This window comes from Centruroides vittatus, unplaced genomic scaffold (genome assembly GCF_030686945.1).
Source record: "Centruroides vittatus isolate TY-2023 unplaced genomic scaffold, ASM3068694v2 contig_577, whole genome shotgun sequence".
Taxonomy (NCBI): Eukaryota; Metazoa; Arthropoda; class Arachnida; order Scorpiones; family Buthidae; genus Centruroides; species Centruroides vittatus.
Window position 1 is genome coordinate 1,694,606 of NW_027122345.1, and position 18,606 is coordinate 1,713,211.

The 18,606-nt window shown below is 33.8% G+C and overlaps 1 protein-coding gene across 1 annotated transcript in view; it reads left to right on the forward strand.

Moving 5' to 3' along the window:
* Window positions 1-18,606, forward strand: part of Ddx1 (ATP-dependent RNA helicase Ddx1) — a 119,515-nt gene that overhangs the window by 80,336 nt on the left and 20,573 nt on the right. Inside the window, exons 22-24 of the mRNA XM_067275014.1 lie at window positions 2,036-2,095; window positions 11,695-11,746; window positions 16,284-16,430. Of these exons, the coding sequence (XP_067131115.1) occupies window positions 2,036-2,095; window positions 11,695-11,746; window positions 16,284-16,430 (259 nt within the window). The remainder of the gene's footprint in view (window positions 1-2,035; window positions 2,096-11,694; window positions 11,747-16,283; window positions 16,431-18,606) is intronic.

The window sequence follows — 18,606 nt, forward strand, 5'->3', positions numbered from 1 at the left end:
TTTCATTTACAAACTGAAAAAGTATATTCAATCATACCATTATAGCAATAATAATGCATTGTTACTGTCACTGTATTTTTCATACTTGATATATTTGTAATTTCAACTGTGATCTGGAGATAGAGAAATACTGATTATCTTTCTTTTTAAGTAAATTATGTAAAGCAAATTTTCTCATTGAAATGCTTTCAGATTTTAGTATTTAGAAGTACAGTAAGTCTGCCTTTTATGATTGATTTGTTATAAAGCTTTCTATGCAATTTGAAAATCTGCATAAGTCACATAGTGCTTAAATATGATAAATTTTGATGTATAATACTCATTTTAAAGATAATCAAAGCTAAATAACGTTCGTTAGTGAAAAGTAAACATAGTATAACAAAGTTTATATGTTCTATTTTAGAATGCAAAGGCATTTCATAATGAATTTACCATATTCAAAAATTTTTTGGAAGACCATGGCCTTACAATTTCTACATATTAAAACTTTTAAGATTTTACAGATAATAAAATTAATAAACCAATCATTATACTGATTCCCTATAAAAGTCAATATTACAAATAAAGTTTTGAATATATTTAATGAACTGAAAATATTTGTCTATTTAAAAGTTTTGCTGGAAAAGAAGAAAATATTTATTTGTGGATAGAATTATTTCCAGTTTTTGTTATTTCTTATTTTTAGTTACCAATCATGGCAATGCCAGCCAAAGTGTACAGAAAATTAATATTAGCCTTAACTAGAACAAGAACTAAATTGAACAAATAAACACTCGTCAAACCCGATAATATTAATCCATTACATCATCAACTGCCGTAAATAATCGGGCTAAATCTTTAATCGTTTATAGCCCGATTATTTACGACAGTTGATGATGTACTAAATTGAACTTCCTGTTGGAATGTAAGAGTTGTAGTGTGTTCCTTATGTCTATCTTCTGCACCCATGTAGCTATGGATTGTGAATCTTTTATTCCTAAGTTACAGCATATTTGTTTCAGAAAAGCCATATGTACAACAAGGCACTTGATGTACACCAAGCTTACAGACTTCATTTGATTTAAAAATAATCTTTTTGTTAAAGATTTTTCAAACTGAACCAGTGCCAGGCTTGAAAAATTTTAAGTAAAAATGGAAGTTTATAGAGCTACTTAGCAAAATGATTTCAGAATAATGTTTTGTGGCCCTCTTTAGTTGAATTGAACATCAATAAAAATAGTATTGTTGCAAATTGCTGTTTAGCTGTTATATTTGAAAAACTACCCAAAATTTAAGAAAGATTATAAAATTCTCTGCCGTAACAGAAAAAAACAATTAAGTTGTCTGTCAATAAGTTTTCTTGGTTCAAATTTGGATTATTTTATGTATAATACTTAAACAGAAATTATTTATTCTTTCTTTTTCATAGTTTTTATTTTTTAAAGTATATTTCTTTAAATAGAATATATGGACGTTATAATTATCAATAAATTTATATTAAAATTAGCTCAGAAAAAATATATACATGAACTTTGGTTCATATTATTGTACACAACTTATATCAATTGATATAAATTATTAGGTGATACTGAAAACAGATAATGAAACATTAGTCTGAAATGCAATTAGTAAAAATTCCTGATATATCTTATATTCCTCCTTTTTAATTTAGTAAATAATTTTTGAAGATTGATGATGGTGTATAGAATTTGAAGTTTTTCTATGTAGTTAAGTGTTTTTAAAAAAAAAAAAAGGACAAGTTCCAAAGATCTCAATAAGCAATTTTGTTAATTCTGTTGTTTTATCTTGTGGAAACTTAATAATTTATTATTGAAATTCCATAATCAATATCGCATATATAGCATTAATTGTTAATATATAAAATATTAATTATTTGCGTTAATAAATATGTTGACTATTATCAAGTATTGATGATTTAACTTGAATTAATTATATTTGAAAGTTTTGACATGTATTGCTTTAATAAGTATATTTTATAATGATCATTATTTATGTTTATAGAAGATAATGAATTTATACTTTTTATTGTAAATAGGTGTGTATGGTAGATCCAAGAAAAGATACATTATGGACTAATTTGAAAAGACATGTTCAGGTATTTTTTAATTTGTTAAGTGTTAGGTTACTTTATTTTTAATAAAACATAGTTTATTATAATATATGTGTTTTGAAGCAGTTACATATAATATACTTAAACAAAATTTTATAAATACAGAAACATCAGTATGGAAGTAATTTCATGATAGCCTCTAGTATTCTAACACAGAACATGCAACTTATTTTAAAAATACATCACCAATTTGTCACGTTACTATTTTTATTTATTTGATGATGATGATGATCGTAAATTTGAGCTTTTATTATTCATAGAGTTTATTCATAGAGAGAGACTTATGGCACAAATAAAATATTTAAGTTATCTTTCTCTATTGTAAATTATCACAAAAAGATATAAAAATCTGCTATTCTATTAGATATTAATTGAAATAAATTACTTGTTCTGAAAGAGCAAGTAATTCAAATATTTTATTAAAATATTTAGTGTTCAAATGTAACTAAAATAATGTATTAAATATATACAGGGCTTAAAGTGACTCTCTTTTTAGCTTTTTTAGCTTTTTTTCATAGCTCCTCTCTTTTTTAGCTTTTTCTGCACTTCCCATGTAAATTTTTTTTTTTCGTAAATGCGCTCAGGAGTGAAATAGTGACCAGCACGTCCCCATATGCCTTATGGACCGTGCGCAACATGATAAGGCACTGTCGTATACACATGTAGTGTACTACATTTATATAGACTAACAAAACGAGGAGCTTCCCAAAGCTTGATACTCTGCACATGCTGTAGGAATTTGCACGTGGGTTCTCCTTGCTTGTATCCTTATGAAATACCGATCTCCGCGGCGCTTCGATATAATCACGCTGCATTAAGACATAAGTACACTTCTAGTTCGGCGTTAAGAGTGATTTTTATACAGCATTATTTTTAGCATTTGTATTTATTTAAGTGCAGTGAACAAAAGAAAGAAATAGATTTTATTTAATACTAACAGTAGAAACTCCTGTTTTAACAACGGAAAATCGTATAGAACCCAATACTTTCTGAAGTAAGTTGCTAAGCAAACTTCTTCTCAACCGCCTGCTATTCTTTAGCTTAAACGATGACATTACTCGTTTTTGACTACTGTAGAAAAACCGAAAATAATAATTGTTGAGCGATAATAAATTTGATTTCTACTGTTATTATTAAATAAAACGTTGTAGGACACTCGTTTCAAAGCTTGTATCTTTCTAGCACTCTGTAAAATTAAAGATCGAGCGAATCTCGTGCCAGGAAATACAAGATTTTAAACTAATATCCTAAATATTAATAACTTCTGTAGAGACAATCTTTAGACAAAGACAGAAGTATGGTTTTAAGTGGGTGCTTATATATTTGGCATGCACCATGGTTTTCTGCATTCTAACGGTGTCCTTCATTTTCCATTTCGACAGAAACTATAAAACTTGTCACGCGCGTGCGCATTCAAACAGCTGCGGTCAATCCGGCACCAAATTAAAAAACTAATTTGTAAATATTTAGCGTCGAAAAACCGCTATTTTCACTTTAATCTAGCTTTTCGATATGCTTCTAGTTGAACTCAGTCAAAAAATTAATTTAATTATAATTTATTGAAGATTTTAATTTTTTAATATTAGAAAGTAATTAGCATAAATTACATGGTGTCGTGTCTCATCTTCGCTCCCATTCAAGTTTATTGTCCTATACATGCGCTGATGTTCGTTTTTACTTCTGCTGGGGTTTTATTTCAACCTCGACCGTTTGGTTACGCAAAGTGGGGAGACGGGCGTCACGTGATCGCGTACCTGGCTTTTTACAAGTTTCCTTACCTCGAAAGAAACTTATATTTTTTCTTGATTTTAATTATTATTAATTAACTTTTTTGATGGTTTCTTATATCTTTGTATTATCTAAAGTTGCAGCTATAAATGCGTAAAACTTTATTTAAAAAATTGTTTTTCTTATATTTTAAAATTCAAAAATAAATTAAATATCGGAAATGCTAAACTATAAGTACAGTGTGTTTTACATTATCATTGCGAACAGATACAGCCAATTATTTTATAAATGTATTTATTATTTTAATTTTTATAAATTATTTAATTTGATGCAACGTGATCAATTAATTACTGTGGCGCGTTAACATGGGCATAGCCAGGAAGGGGCATGGGTGGGCACGGCCCCCACTTAACTTGGTGCCCCTCCCAGAAAATTACAGCCTCTACTAGGTCCCCCATAACAAACTCTGGCTACACCAATGTGTGTTAATTAATATGGAGGTGAGACTCGATTCAATTACTTTTTCATTTCAGACGTTAATTACAGTGTTGTTTTAATGTAATTTTATACATAATGTATGTTTATTATGATTAATAAATCTATATAGGAATAATATCTGTGTCTAATAAAACAAAGCGATTATAAAAATAAAAAGCGTGCGTTCCATCTCGATCTTTTGTAAGTGAAATTTTATGATTTTAATTTTTTTAAAATGAGATTTTTATTTATAATTTCTGTAATTTGATCTATAAGAGCAAAAAACTAAACTTATCAAATATCAACTCTCTGTAAATAATTTCATTATTTACTTATTAACTTCAGATTTGTTAAATTTCATGGGATTGTATTATTTTTCAACTTGAGGGTAGTAGAAAGCTTTGTATATTTTCTCCCGTGAAAGTAATAGACTCTGCCGGTTCCCCACTGTGAAGGACAACAAACTGCTAAATGTTTAATTACATTGTTTTCATAAACTCTCTTCTCTGTCAGTTGTGGGTCGAATGACTAACAAATTGTTTTATTGTATTCAGGGGAATAGATTTGGAGACTAGTATTACCAGTAATGAATTCCGTAATTTTATTTTTAATCATTTAAAAAATATTGATAAAATTACCAAATAAATGATTGGGTCACAATTACTAGTGGTATTACTATATAACAGACATGGGCAAATGCGACTCTGAGAGCTGCATACGGCTCTTTTTGAGTTTTATGTGGCTCTTGCTGAAAGTGTTAATTTCTGCTTTTTATTATTTTTTTTACAGTTTTATTTCCACAATTTTGTGAAAATATGTTTATTAAAAAAATTCAATACTTGTTTTATATTATACTAGCAGATAGGCCCGGCGTTGCTCGGGCAAAAGTAATGATAGTGAAGATTAAGATTATTACGTTATAGTCACAAAAGAAAAAGAGTAATTTCATCAACAAACTAAATATTTCTAATGAAAGGTCGAATTTGAAAATCGAATATTGTAATATTGTTCGATTTTCACGTCGTGTTCTGATTATATCGTTCGATTTTCATCAAATGTTCTAAAGAAGAAGGGTCGAGAAAAACCGAATCAATCTGTTTAAATTTGAAAATCAAATATGTTCTAACATATTACTCTTTTTTTTTTTTTTTTCCTCCAGCGCCCGTGAATCTTCCACGTTGCTTTCTCTTGTTCTCCATTGTTACTTAACACTTCTATTGATACTTAACACTTTCCATTGTTGATGGAAGTGTTAAGCCTTAATTCCTGTCCCTCTCCCCCGTGGGGAGAAATTTCGAAAAATCCCTTCTTAGTGTGCGTTCTCTTAACATACCCTAACTGCGTACCAAATTTCAACTTTCAACTCCTAACCGTTTAGGCACGTCTCGATAATGTATATAGAAGCTTTAATCCTGTCCCTCTCCCCCGTGGGAGAAGAATTTCGAAAAATCCCTTCTTAGTGTGCGTTTTCGTGACGTACCCTAACTGTGTACCAAATTTCAACTTTCAACTCCTAACCGTTTGGGCTCTGCGCTGATTATTATTATTATTATCAACTTGTCTCGATTATATATATAGATAATAAAATTGAGGTACGGAACTGCAGTACAGAATAAAAACGTACAGAACTGCGGCTCCCATGCATTTTGCAAAACCTACATTTCGACTCCCACTGAACTTTTGCTTGCCCACCCCTGCTATATAATGAACATGCAACCCACTGATTCTGCCAGAAGTTGTTTTTTTTTCTTCTTTAATTACATTTTTTTAATGAAGAAATCAAAAAATGTACCTTGAAATAAATGGTGTTTGAAATTTGGCATGTTATATGGAAACACATTCTGGTAGTTATGTTACTATTCCATTTGCTTTGCTGTGTAATGGTGGGAATTCTGTACGGGGTACATGAAAACTTAATGCGGGCCTGTTCTGGCTTAATGCAGTCTTACTGGTCACTTTTCTGGAGTATAAACTCAGCCTAACTATTTTCATATTTAATCTTATCAGTCCGCTTAATTAATAATCAATCTAATATCATATGCAATGTTATTGATACAAAATATGTGCGCATTTGTGTGTTTTTTTAATAACGCCTATTTTCGTTCATTTTAACACTATTAGCTTTTATAGCTTTTTTTCAGTGTGAACTCTCTTTTCTCACTTTTTTTCTATTGCCATGACTGCTTTAAGCCCTGTATATAGAAAGCCAAGCCCAATTCATACTAATAATCAATTGATAGAGCTGTATTGCAGCTTTATTGTTGAATTAGGCTAGAACATAGCTAATTAATTATACAGATGTTACATATTTGAACTAAGTGTAGATGGTTATGTTGCCATTATTAGTTACAAGGACAACATTAAAGTTGAAATTAGCATAACCTGCAACATAAATTTGTGATAAAAATTATTTGCAGTTGTTTTGTGCATAATTGTCACTGTTAGTAATTGGTTTATTGAAAGAAGCACAGAAAATAATTGATACTTTGAATTACGAAGTGATGATACACATTAACAATTGAAATTATTTCAAAGATTAAACTGGTTAAATTGTTAGGAATTTATAAGTGTATCTAAAGGATAGAGTTTATATAAATAATTTCTGCAATTTGAATGATTTGAAGCACAATACTTCAGCAAAGTATAGTCAATTTCACACCAACAATGTTACGTGAGTAGGAATATGTTGTTGAATGGATATCTGCCTCCAGATGAAAGGCAGACACTTCTAATTCTGGGTTCTGGTAGAAAAACTTCACTGACTTCGGCGTTAAACTATTTCTTTTTTATTATCACAAGCACTTTCGACGAGTTTATAATCGTCGTCTTCAGGTGAAACGAATTATTTTTTAAAAAATGAACGTGCAGAATGTTCTAAGGAGAACAGAATTTTTGAATTCAAAAACAGGCATCCGGTAATTCCGTTACGAACGCGCAAAAAAGATGTTGGCATGTTCGAAAATCATAAATCTACGGTGCGGGCGGCGCATGCGTGGAACTGACACCGCGATGGCGATACGATGTTAGGCGCGTTTCGTTGTTTAAGCGCCGATATAATGCTACCCACACTCCGGGTAGATCTAGAGTGGGGACATTACATGCTTCCGTAGTAGCTGTGAGAAGCGCTTCCCAGATGAGTACAAGCCTTCGATTGCTGCAACACTATTATTTCCGTTCTGGACCACAGGGGGTTGTAGCCTTGCTCGAGAACTTTTTTAGCGAGCTCTGTGGTATATTTTCCCTTTGCTACATCATCCTGATGCTCTGCTAGACGGGAGGCGAGCATTCTTGTTGTTGCTTCTATATATCTTGTGCTAGCTCCCGTTTCCGGATTTTCTAGGTGTATTGCGTAGACTCCTGATTTTTCTAAAGTAGTTAGCTTGTCCACGATCATTACAGATGCACCTACGTAGGTTTGGTAGAGGGGTTATAGGTAGATTGTAGTTGTACCGCCGAAAGATGCGACTGATGCGTATAGAGGGTGGTCCGAGATACGGCAACGGAATCTGGATCGTGGATGTTTTTTCTTTTTTGTGCAGCGTGGTACGTGGGAATAGGGACTCCTTTACCTTGCGGAGTACATGCTCATATTTGCCACGCGTGAATCCTGCACGAGATACCGCTAGTCTGACGATGTCTAATTCACTTTTTATTGCTATCCGCATTGACGGAAGTAATAGCGCCCTTCTAACAAGTGCAGCAATGGCGGCATTGATATATCTCGACGGTTGGAAAGCATCCGCTGGGATAATAGACGGTAACTCGTTAAATTTGTGATGAACTGCAAACTGCGGCCCCTCAACCGACTTTTTTATGCACAAATCCAAGAATGTTATTGATTCATCCTGCTCTTTCTCCCAGGTGAAACTGATCGTGGGGTATATGCTTGCTAGTTGCTGCACAAATTTGAAAAATTCCTCCTCTGTATTCTCCCATATTATTAAGATATCGTCGACATAGCGCAGATACAGTGACGGATAACTGACGGCAAGAGGGGAGTGGAAGATTCTACGCTCGATTTCTCTCATAATGAGCTCAGCTAAGACTGCAGATAGCGGGGAGCCCATAGGAACTCCTTGCCTTTGCAAGTAGATGTTCTTGTTGAAAAGGAAATAGTTGTGCTCGGTGATGAAAGTTAGGGCGTCACGTATGTCTAGCACCTGTTGTATGTTAAAACCTTTTCTAGGTAATATGTAGGATGTGATCTCTTATTTACCAGCGGATGTAGCGGCCAGTTTGTTTTGTGCGTTTTTGGTTGGAAAAATAGTCTAGGGCATGCTACGTTTGTGGGAGGATCGAGGCACCCAGTTAGGGTCGAGGCTACTCCTGGTAATGCTATTATTTTTCTTGCTCTTCGCAGTACTGTTGGCGTCGGGTCGTCATTTACTACCTGCGAGTGTGATTGCGATAGGAATTCATTGGCTCTAGTAATAAAATCCTCCTCCCTGCACAGAACGAATCGTTTGTCTTTGTCAGAAACTAGTAGCCTCAAGTCATTCCTAGCTAGGAATTGCGTTACCACTTTTTGGTTCATGTGACGCTTAGGCGCACCAGATATTTGCTTCACCGCCGCAAGTTTTGTGACGATTTCTAACTCCATTTGTGGGTGTGTGGATGCTGTCTGGAAGGACTTCAATGCTGCTAAAGCAGCTGGCACTAAATGGTTAAGGTCGGTGTTGGTGGGGGGAGAAACGTACTTGGGTCCTCTTTGTAGGACGTCGTGCACTTCGATAGGCACATCCTCTTCCATATAATTATAATATGGAGTAGTTGCTACCACCCTTTCTTGTGTGCGTGATGAGCACATTAACCACTGTAGTTTTTTGCTCAACTTCTTTCTTATCGCCTGCATAGAATTAGCTGCTATACTCTGTATTTTTCCTAGTTGAACATATAGCGTAGAAGCGTCACACGTTTTAGCGAATTGTAGATGCGTTTCATACTTTTTTAGTTCTGCCTCCGTCTCTCCCCCCAACAACACCGACCTTAACCATTTAGTGCCAGCTGCTTTAGCAGCATTGAAGTCCTGCCAGACAGCATCCACGCACCCACAAATGGAGTTAGAAATCGTCACAAAACTTGCGGCGGTGAAGCAAATATCTGGTGCGCCTAAGCGTCACATGAACCAAAAAGTGGTAACGCAATTCCTAGCTAGGAATGACTTGAGGCTACTAGTTTCTGACAAAGACAAACGATTCGTTCTGTGCAGGGAGGAGGATTTTATTACTAGAGCCAATGAATTCCTATCGCAATCACACTCGCAGGTAGTAAATGACGACCCGACGCCAACAGTACTGCGAAGAGCAAGAAAAATAATAGCATTACCAGGAGTAGCCTCGACCCTAACTGGGTGCCTCGATCCTCCCACAAACGTAGCATGCCCTAGACTATTTTTCCAACCAAAAACGCACAAAACAAACTGGCCGCTACGTCCGCTGGTAAATAAGAGATCGCATCCTACATATTACCTAGAAAAGGCGCTCGCAAAGTTCTTGTGTGAACTCCTTCCAGATTCACCGTACGTTACCCCATCATCTGTGGCTGCCAAGTCCGCCGTTGTTTCCAGCATAAGTAGAACGCCCCAATGCTCCTATACTTTCTACAAATTGGATGTGGTGTCATTATACCCATCTGTGCCTGTTTTCGAGGCCGTAATGCTTGCCAACGCCTTGATCATCAGAAAAGGTTTTAACATACAACAGGTGCTAGACATACGTGACGCCCTAACTTTCATCACCGAGCACAACTATTTCCTTTTCAACAAGAACATCTACTTGCAAAGGCAAGGAGTTCCTATGGGCTCCCCGCTATCTGCAGTCTTAGCTGAGCTCATTATGAGAGAAATCGAGCGTAGAATCTTCCACTCCCCTCTTGCCGTCAGTTATCCGTCACTGTATCTGCGCTATGTCGACGATATCTTAATAATATGGGAGAATACAGAGGAGGAATTTTTCAAATTTGTGCAGCAACTAGCAAGCATATACCCCACGATCAGTTTCACCTGGGAGAAAGAGCAGGATGAATCAATAACATTCTTGGATTTGTGCATAAAAAAGTCGGTTGAGGGGCCGCAGTTTGCAGTTCATCACAAATTTAACGAGTTACCGTCTATTATCCCAGCGGATGCTTTCCAACCGTCGAGATATATCAATGCCGCCATTGCTGCACTTGTTAGAAGGGCGCTATTACTTCCGTCAATGCGGATAGCAATAAAAAGTGAATTAGACATCGTCAGACTAGCGGTATCTCGTGCAGGATTCACGCGTGGCAAATATGAGCATGTACTCCGCAAGGTAAAGGAGTCCCTATTCCCACGTACCACGCTGCACAAAAAAGAAAAAACATCCACGATCCAGATTCCGTTGCCGTATCTCGGACCACCCTCTATACGCATCAGTCGCATCTTTCGGCGGTACAACTACAATCTACCTATAACCCCTCTACCAAACCTACGTAGGTGCATCTGTAATGATCGTGTAAGATGACAAGCTAACTACTTTAGAAAAATCAGGAGTCTACGCAATACACCTAGAAAATCCGGAAACGGGAGCTAGCACAAGATATATAGAAGCAACAACAAGAATGCTCGCCTCCCGTCTAGCAGAGCATCAGGATGATGTAGCAAAGGGAAAATATACCACAGAGCTCGCTAAAAAAGTTCTCGAGCAAGGCTACAACCCCCTGTGGTCCAGAACGGAAATAATAGTGTTGCAGCAATCGAAGACTTGTACTCATCTGGGAAGCGCTTCTCACAGCTACTACGGAAGCATGTAATGTCCCCACTCTAGATCTACCCGGAGTGTGGGTAGCATTATATCGGCGCTTAAACAACGAAACGCGCCTAACATCGTATCGCCATCGCGGTGTCAGTTCCACGCATGCGCCGCCCGCACCGTAGATTTATGATTTTCGAACATGCCAACATCTTTTTTGCGCGTTTCGTAACGGAATTACCGGATGCCTGTTTTTGAATTCAAAAATTCTGTTCTCCTTAGAACATTCTGCACGTTCGTTTTTTAAAAAATAATTCGTTTCACCTGAAGACGACGATTATAAACTCGTCGAAAGTGCTTGTGATAATAAAAAAGAAATAGTTTAACGCCGAAGTCAGTGAAGTTTTTCTACCAGAACCCAGTTAAAACTTGGCATGAGTTACCAAATTTATTTTACTTCTAAGTCTATTTTAAAATATCTGAGTACATGATGGATTGTACAAGTGTTTTGTTCATTTCCATTTTGTGTGCAGGTTTTTTAATTAATAAATACAATTTGAAAGCTTGAGTAAAGAAACTTTAGGTATACCCTGTATATAAAAATTTTTTATATTTACATTATCTTTTCTATAATATATATATGATTTTAATATATGTTGTTAACAGACTGATGGTGTTCATGATAATGACCATGTTAGGCCTGGCAGTAATACTCCAGGTAAGCAGTTTATATAAAAAATATTAAAATTCTAAAATTTGTTATTTCTATGTGATCTATATTTGACTACCTTCAATTCATGCTTTCATTCTTTTAAATATATAGTATATGAATAAATCAAATAATTAACACATGAAACAAGTCCATAAATGTACTCGTGAAATAAACTAATATTTGAAATGTAATATATTTAGACACACCAAAACAAACCAAATAGAAGTGAAATATTGTCTTTATGGTGTTAAAAAACGAAAATTGAGTTTAAAAAAAAAATATATATATGAAAAGAACATTATGCAGTTTTCATAGTCCAAACTAACAACTCTTGTGCTACACTATTAATATTATTAGCTGATATTTTTTTGAAACAGCATATTGTGGTGTACTGTACATACAAGTGTTAACGTACTGTCCGCGAACGTAAGTACAGACGGACCCAACAACAATTATACAAATAACAAATGTCCCTTTATTACACTTTGTACAAAGAGGTTCAATCAGGTATCCCAACTATTTACATAAAGGTTTTAGACCCAGCGTAGTTTTCACAAAGGCTTCCTTTTTGCCGAACAAAGTACGGGGTGGCCGTTACCCAATCGCGTGACAATGAAATTTCGTATATCGCGGAACTAACCTAACTTAATTCTAACTTAAAGCTAACTTAATACTAAAGGAAATAATAAGGGAGATAGGAAAGAGAGAAGAAATAAGAATCGAAATGTTGCTTCACCCGGGACTTTCTAGTTCAAGCCGATACGCACTTGGGAGGGCCTCGGTTCTTTTATCTTGACTTCCGTTTTTTTTTTTTTTTTTTTTTTTTTTTCAAGGTTCGCTTCGCTATATCGTTATTCAAAACTCTTTCCTTACGATAAGTTCTCTGACTTGATTCCTGCTTGGACAGCCTCGGACTTCTCTCTCGATCAGCTCCTTCTCGAGCTCTTCCTTACACGTCCGATCTTCTCCGTGTCTCGTCCAAAAGTGCCTCTTCTTGGGCGCTATCCACCCGTCCGCACATTCTACTCTTCTTTGTTCCAATTCTTAGAATCACTAATCCCACCCCAAGGCAATAACGGTCTTTGAAAGATTAGGAAAAGAGAAGACAAAGAACAAAGGAAATACTAAGACTAACTGAAATTACTAAAATACAAGTATAATATTATGGCCGGCGGCCACAATATCATCATCTAATATTTAAAGGAATAAACTCATAATATTAGGCTGATAAGTTTTATGAAACAGGCCTCCAAAGTCTCCTGTAGAAATTTTTTATTCTATAAACAACAATTTGTGAGAGTTTAAGTGACGACAATAATACTAACAAACCATAGAGAAATGATGTATTATACTTTACTATCCATAATGGTGTGGTAACACAGTAAAGAGTTGTTCTGGAATATGGAGGATTGTGTGTCAGAAAATTCTTTGTTGGAATTAACTTGGTATATAAGATGTTTTTGTAGCTACAAAAACAGTCTACAGACACCTTTACTGGATATGCATCTTCACACCATTTGACTCACTAGAAACTTTTATATCTGCATCTAGTAATTTCAGTTACAGACCTTGCCTTTACTATTCTTAACATGGTTTGCTGTCAATCCATACAGGTTAAGTCAGAACTCAGGATCCAAAAACATAAACTGGAGCATTGACAGGTGGAATTCTATTATGTGCTGTTTAGCCCAGTAAGCTACTGTCTGCATGTTCTACTCCTCAGTAATGGCTTCTTATGTGAATAGTAGGCTTTTAAACCCATATTGCACAGACAGTTTTGCAGTTCATACACTCACTTTTACACCTCTCTGCTCTTCTCATTTTCAGTTCACAAGAATTATGAGTATGTTCTCACAGGCTAGGATGCTTTAGAATCTTATCCTGGCACTGCATACTTATATTTACCTCCTTGTCCAGCTTTTCTTTCAATGTTACCATGTTCATATGTCATTTGTAACAAATGCACCAATAGTTGATTGATGACTGCCAAGAGGATACAACTATATTGATCATTAATATGCTTTAAATTAAAAGTTTATTTAGAATTATGAGTTGCATGCACAATTTGAAAAAGAAGCAGAAGCATGTGAAAATGTTTGTGAAAAGATTTTTTTTTTTCCTGAGAATTCAAATGTCTAATTGAAGGAATGAAGGTTTTAGTGGTATTAGTGATGAGGCCCTGTTCAAAAGAGACTGACATTGAATAAAAGCAATGTTTTTGTTTTTAATTAAAAATTATGTTTATATTTTTGATATGGTTTATGTCAAGAACTTGTCAGAACTATGATTTGTCAGGAATAAAAGATACAGATCAAGGAGAAATAGATCATATTCATGACTGATTATAATACGTTCTCTGCACTAGGATAAACCTTCAACATTCAAAGCAAGAATTACAGATGTTTTCATGATGATAATTGTCAAAAACTTTCCATTTTACTTATAAAAGTGCATTATGAGGCTGAGTATCTGAGGGTTCTGATTTTAGAAAACCAGCAACGAGTTGCTCAACTTTCCTGGCAACATTTAAAATTTTGGTGGTGCCATCTGTTATAGTTTATTAAAAGAAACCTTTTTATAATTTTGACTATTATAAAATGACAAAAAGTTTAATTTTGATAGTAGTGATGGGTTTTATAAAAAATTGTAAATGCTAATAATGAATAAAATTGTCATTAAGTCTGATCCTAGTGGAGATACACACTACCCCATTATCTCCCCCACCCTCTCCACCTTTAACCACCAAAATTTAATAGTATCAATCCCCTAATAAACAAACCTCCCAGCAAAATTTCAGAAATTTTTGACAAAAAGCACAGGAGTTAAGCTTCAACAGGGTGAACAAAATCATGCCTCTCACATTAACATTCATACATACAGAAAGTACCCCCCAAATTTTTTTTACATTTTTCAAGATTTCAAAGTGTCTTAAGTCCAAAAGTGTAAAAATCTGGGGGGGGGGTCATTTTTTGCCAGATTGCCATATTTTCCCTCTGTTATAAGAGCTGAGAAAGTAAAAATACATGCTAGATTATGGCAAAGGTGTGTCCTTTTTTTTAAATTATAAGTATTCAAAATCCAGAGTAAGTGGATTAAACTTTTTAAATAAATCTGATTCTGATTATTAAATATCACTTGGTGTATAAGAAAATGTATACATGTAAATAAAATTGATACTATGACACATTACTTATAAATGATACAAGTAAGCCTACTTTTATATATATGGAATATGCAAAATATTTGTGACTTGCCTACCTTATGTTCAATTTGGCCTGCCAATTGAAAAGTTTCGGCATCTCTGCTATATAAACTAACTGGCTGTTACAATATTGTTGCTGTTATTGTTATGCATAGTGGGTTATACTCTGTTGATGCCAGTTGCCATGTACTGTACTATGCTGGACCAGAGTCAAAGCAAAGCAACCAAAACAAGACAAAAATTAAATAAGTATGTCAGTGTGTGTGTCTGTATTCAAGAATTTCATAACAATATGACATATATTTAATACAGTGGCCTTCTGAAGTGTGATGTATTTGTTTCTATTCAATTGTTATGTTTCCAGGCTTTTGTGTAATGTGTGTTGTATGACACCTGTATAGGAGAGAACAGGTACAATAAGCATCCTATCCATCCTTCACAGATGCCTTATTTCCTGGGCAAGTTCTGTGTACTTGCTGACTGTTTCAGTGCATGTGTTTTGTACATTGTGAGTGTTTGGAATGGATATGTCTATAATGTGTGTGATTTTATCGTGTTTGTCATGAGTGTGATGTCTGTTGTAAATTGTTTTATCTGTGATTAGCATTTATTTAATATACTTAGAAATCAAAGTATTCTTATTAAGTCAAATTTTACAAATTAATTTTAATGAAATATATGAATTTGGTTTATATGGAAGTCAGAATTACAAACAATTTACTGGATTATCAGGATATATTAAGGCTAATATTAATAATTAAATAAACAATAATTTGACTAGAGGTAGGTGGTGAGGCTGCCATCTCTTGACAAATTAATTAATTTTTAATTTTAATTAGGATTGAGATTGTATGAAGATATGAGTAGCATAACTAGCAATGCATATACATGGTAAGCAGGAATTGCAGATTTGAGTCCTGCTCTGGGCTGATTCTTTTCTCCCAGGACTTTCTAAATTAAATTTAAAAATTAATTTATTTATAATTACTAAATTTATCAACAAATGAAGAAATTTATCAAATTACTGTGTTTAATTATTAAAATTAGCCTTAATATAATGATAACCCTGTAGACCATTTGGCTTTAATAAAAACTCAGGTTAGATATACATAAACATCCAAAAATCAACAGTTCAAAAATATTTACTAAATTATAATTCTGACATGGTGTATATATAGTGTGTATATGTATACTTATACACACTATTAGAATTATTTGTCAAATTGGCAGATGTTGATTAAATTTCAACTTTTAAATCCATTAATTAATCTGTAATTTTTTTGGTGTGATGAATTTTAAGTTTTGTCTTTTTCAAATTAATAATAATGATTTTCTTGACAGAAACACTCTCTGAAGCTGTTAAGTTATTAAAAGGTGAATATACTGTTAGAGCAATCAATGAGCATAAAATGGACCAAGGCATCATATTCTGTAGAACTAAATTAGATTGTGACAATATGGAAAATTATCTCAATCAAATTGGAGGAGGTAAGTAATTTTTTTAAAAATTGCATAGTATGTTTTTCAGATACAATAAAACTTCTCTTAGTTATCTTATTAGGTCTAATGTGATATAAATATTAGTTACATTCAGTTGACTTTTTAACTTCATTTTCAGTCATAATCTGATTAAGTTAGTGGTTTTGATTATCCTTAAAGTTACTGTGTTCTTATTTGGATAATCTGTAGGTTGTGTGTTTAAAAGTCACTTTAAAAGTGAATGCAGGTTATCTGTTGGTTTCTACATACAATCATCACTACTTATCAAATTGCTTTTTTTTTTTTCATCTAACATCACAAGAAAATCTTTAGAAAACATTCTTATTTTAACATTTATAATTATTTTTGTTATTTATTTGATAAGTAAAGCAAAAATGAAGTAAATAAATTAAAAATGTTGTTGTTTTTTTAGCCACTTTGAATTTTTGACATTTCAGTTCAGTCTTTATTTCATTTTTCCATTTTACTTATTTTGTAATTACATCTATAATGAATTGCTAATGAAAGTGACACAGGGGGAAAAAACCCAACATTTTAACGTTAGAGATGGTGCCTTCTAAACTATATCTGTAAGTTTCACTCTTTCAGCAACTGCTCTTTAGATGTGTATGCTGGTGCAGGTTATGTGAAGGTTTTATTTCCATTTTAGCAATTTTTTGTGGATATATATACTGGTGAAAGTGACAAGCTGCAGTGGATTATCCACATGAAATTACAATCATTTTTAAATTATTTTTTTAGGAATATTTGTATAACATGAATTAAAAAATTTGAGTGGGACCATTTTCTACAAAAATTACACTGGTCAACAAAAAAAAATGTTTTTGGATGTTTTCTTTATTTCATGAGTGAAATCTTACTAATTTTGGGGTGAGAAAATCGAATATGACAAAGAAAAATTTTTATTAGCTCTAGTTTCTGTAATATACAATAGGTGGCAGTATGTGATTTTAATGGCTTAAGAGAAAACGATACATTTTAATTACATGTGCTAAGAACATTGAAAGTGCTTTTGAAATTTTTTAAAATTACAGTTACATTCTAGGAGTTCTAAATTGATGGAAGAATACCTGGCAGGTGGTCGGTGTGGTGATTTCATGAGATTGTTTTCTTTTCACTTGCCTCTTGTAAGTGAGTTCCGGTGCATCTCTTCACACAGACCAGCATTAATCCGCAAGCATTGCTTCATTTCAATGGCCCTGATATCTTTGTTCTGTTACAGAAATATCCTGGTGGAATCTTTTTCCATGTTCATCACTGATAGTTCCACAACTAAGAGTTCAGAGTAACAAGTCTAGATGGGAGTAGAGAAAATGGATTTTAAAGGATATGTTGCATCCGAGTTGATGGTATTTTTCCAGTACTGTTACCAACTGAGTGTAGTTATCATCTCTTTTGTTGCCTAAGAACCCATGAATAACTCTCTTTAAGGCTTCCCAAGCTTCCTTTTCTTTTCCCTCCAAAACTCGGTCAAACACAGGATCCTTTACAAGTTGTCTAATTTGTGGCCCAATAAAAATACTTTCTTTAACCTTTGCATCACTCAATCTAGGAAAGTTGTCTTTTAAGTACTTAAATGCCTGTCCTTCTGGTTCATACCTTTAACAAAAGTTGTCATTAAACCCAGCTTGATATGAAGGGGTGGAAGAAGAACATTTTTTGGGTCCACGAGAGGCTCGGCAATGTCACAGCTACATTTATTATGTTCATAACCTACAAACATATGGAGAACGTTGCGTTATGTCAGTTGAGAGGTGTGACAACTCCCAAAAAATACATTTTCCCCAAAATACAAATGTAGACCCTAAAAAATGACATTTCACTGTATCTCCAAAGGGAGAGCTAATCAATCATTTTTATGGTGATTTTTGAATTCAGCAGATGGAAATACATAAGAATATGTTAATTTTGAGCCCGAAACATTTTCATTGTTGACCAGTGTTATTGAAGGCTACACAAATATTAATTATTTTACTGTGCTTTATTATTATTTTATTCTTTATGTGTGTTAATAAAAATTCATGTAAGAAATTATTATATATTATAGCCAGTACAGACATAATGATGATAGTCATGGCATTCATAATTTTGATAAGCTGTTTCATCTCAATGAAGTTTTTTTCAGTCATGTTTTAAAAATCAAGATGTGTACAGATTTAAAAAA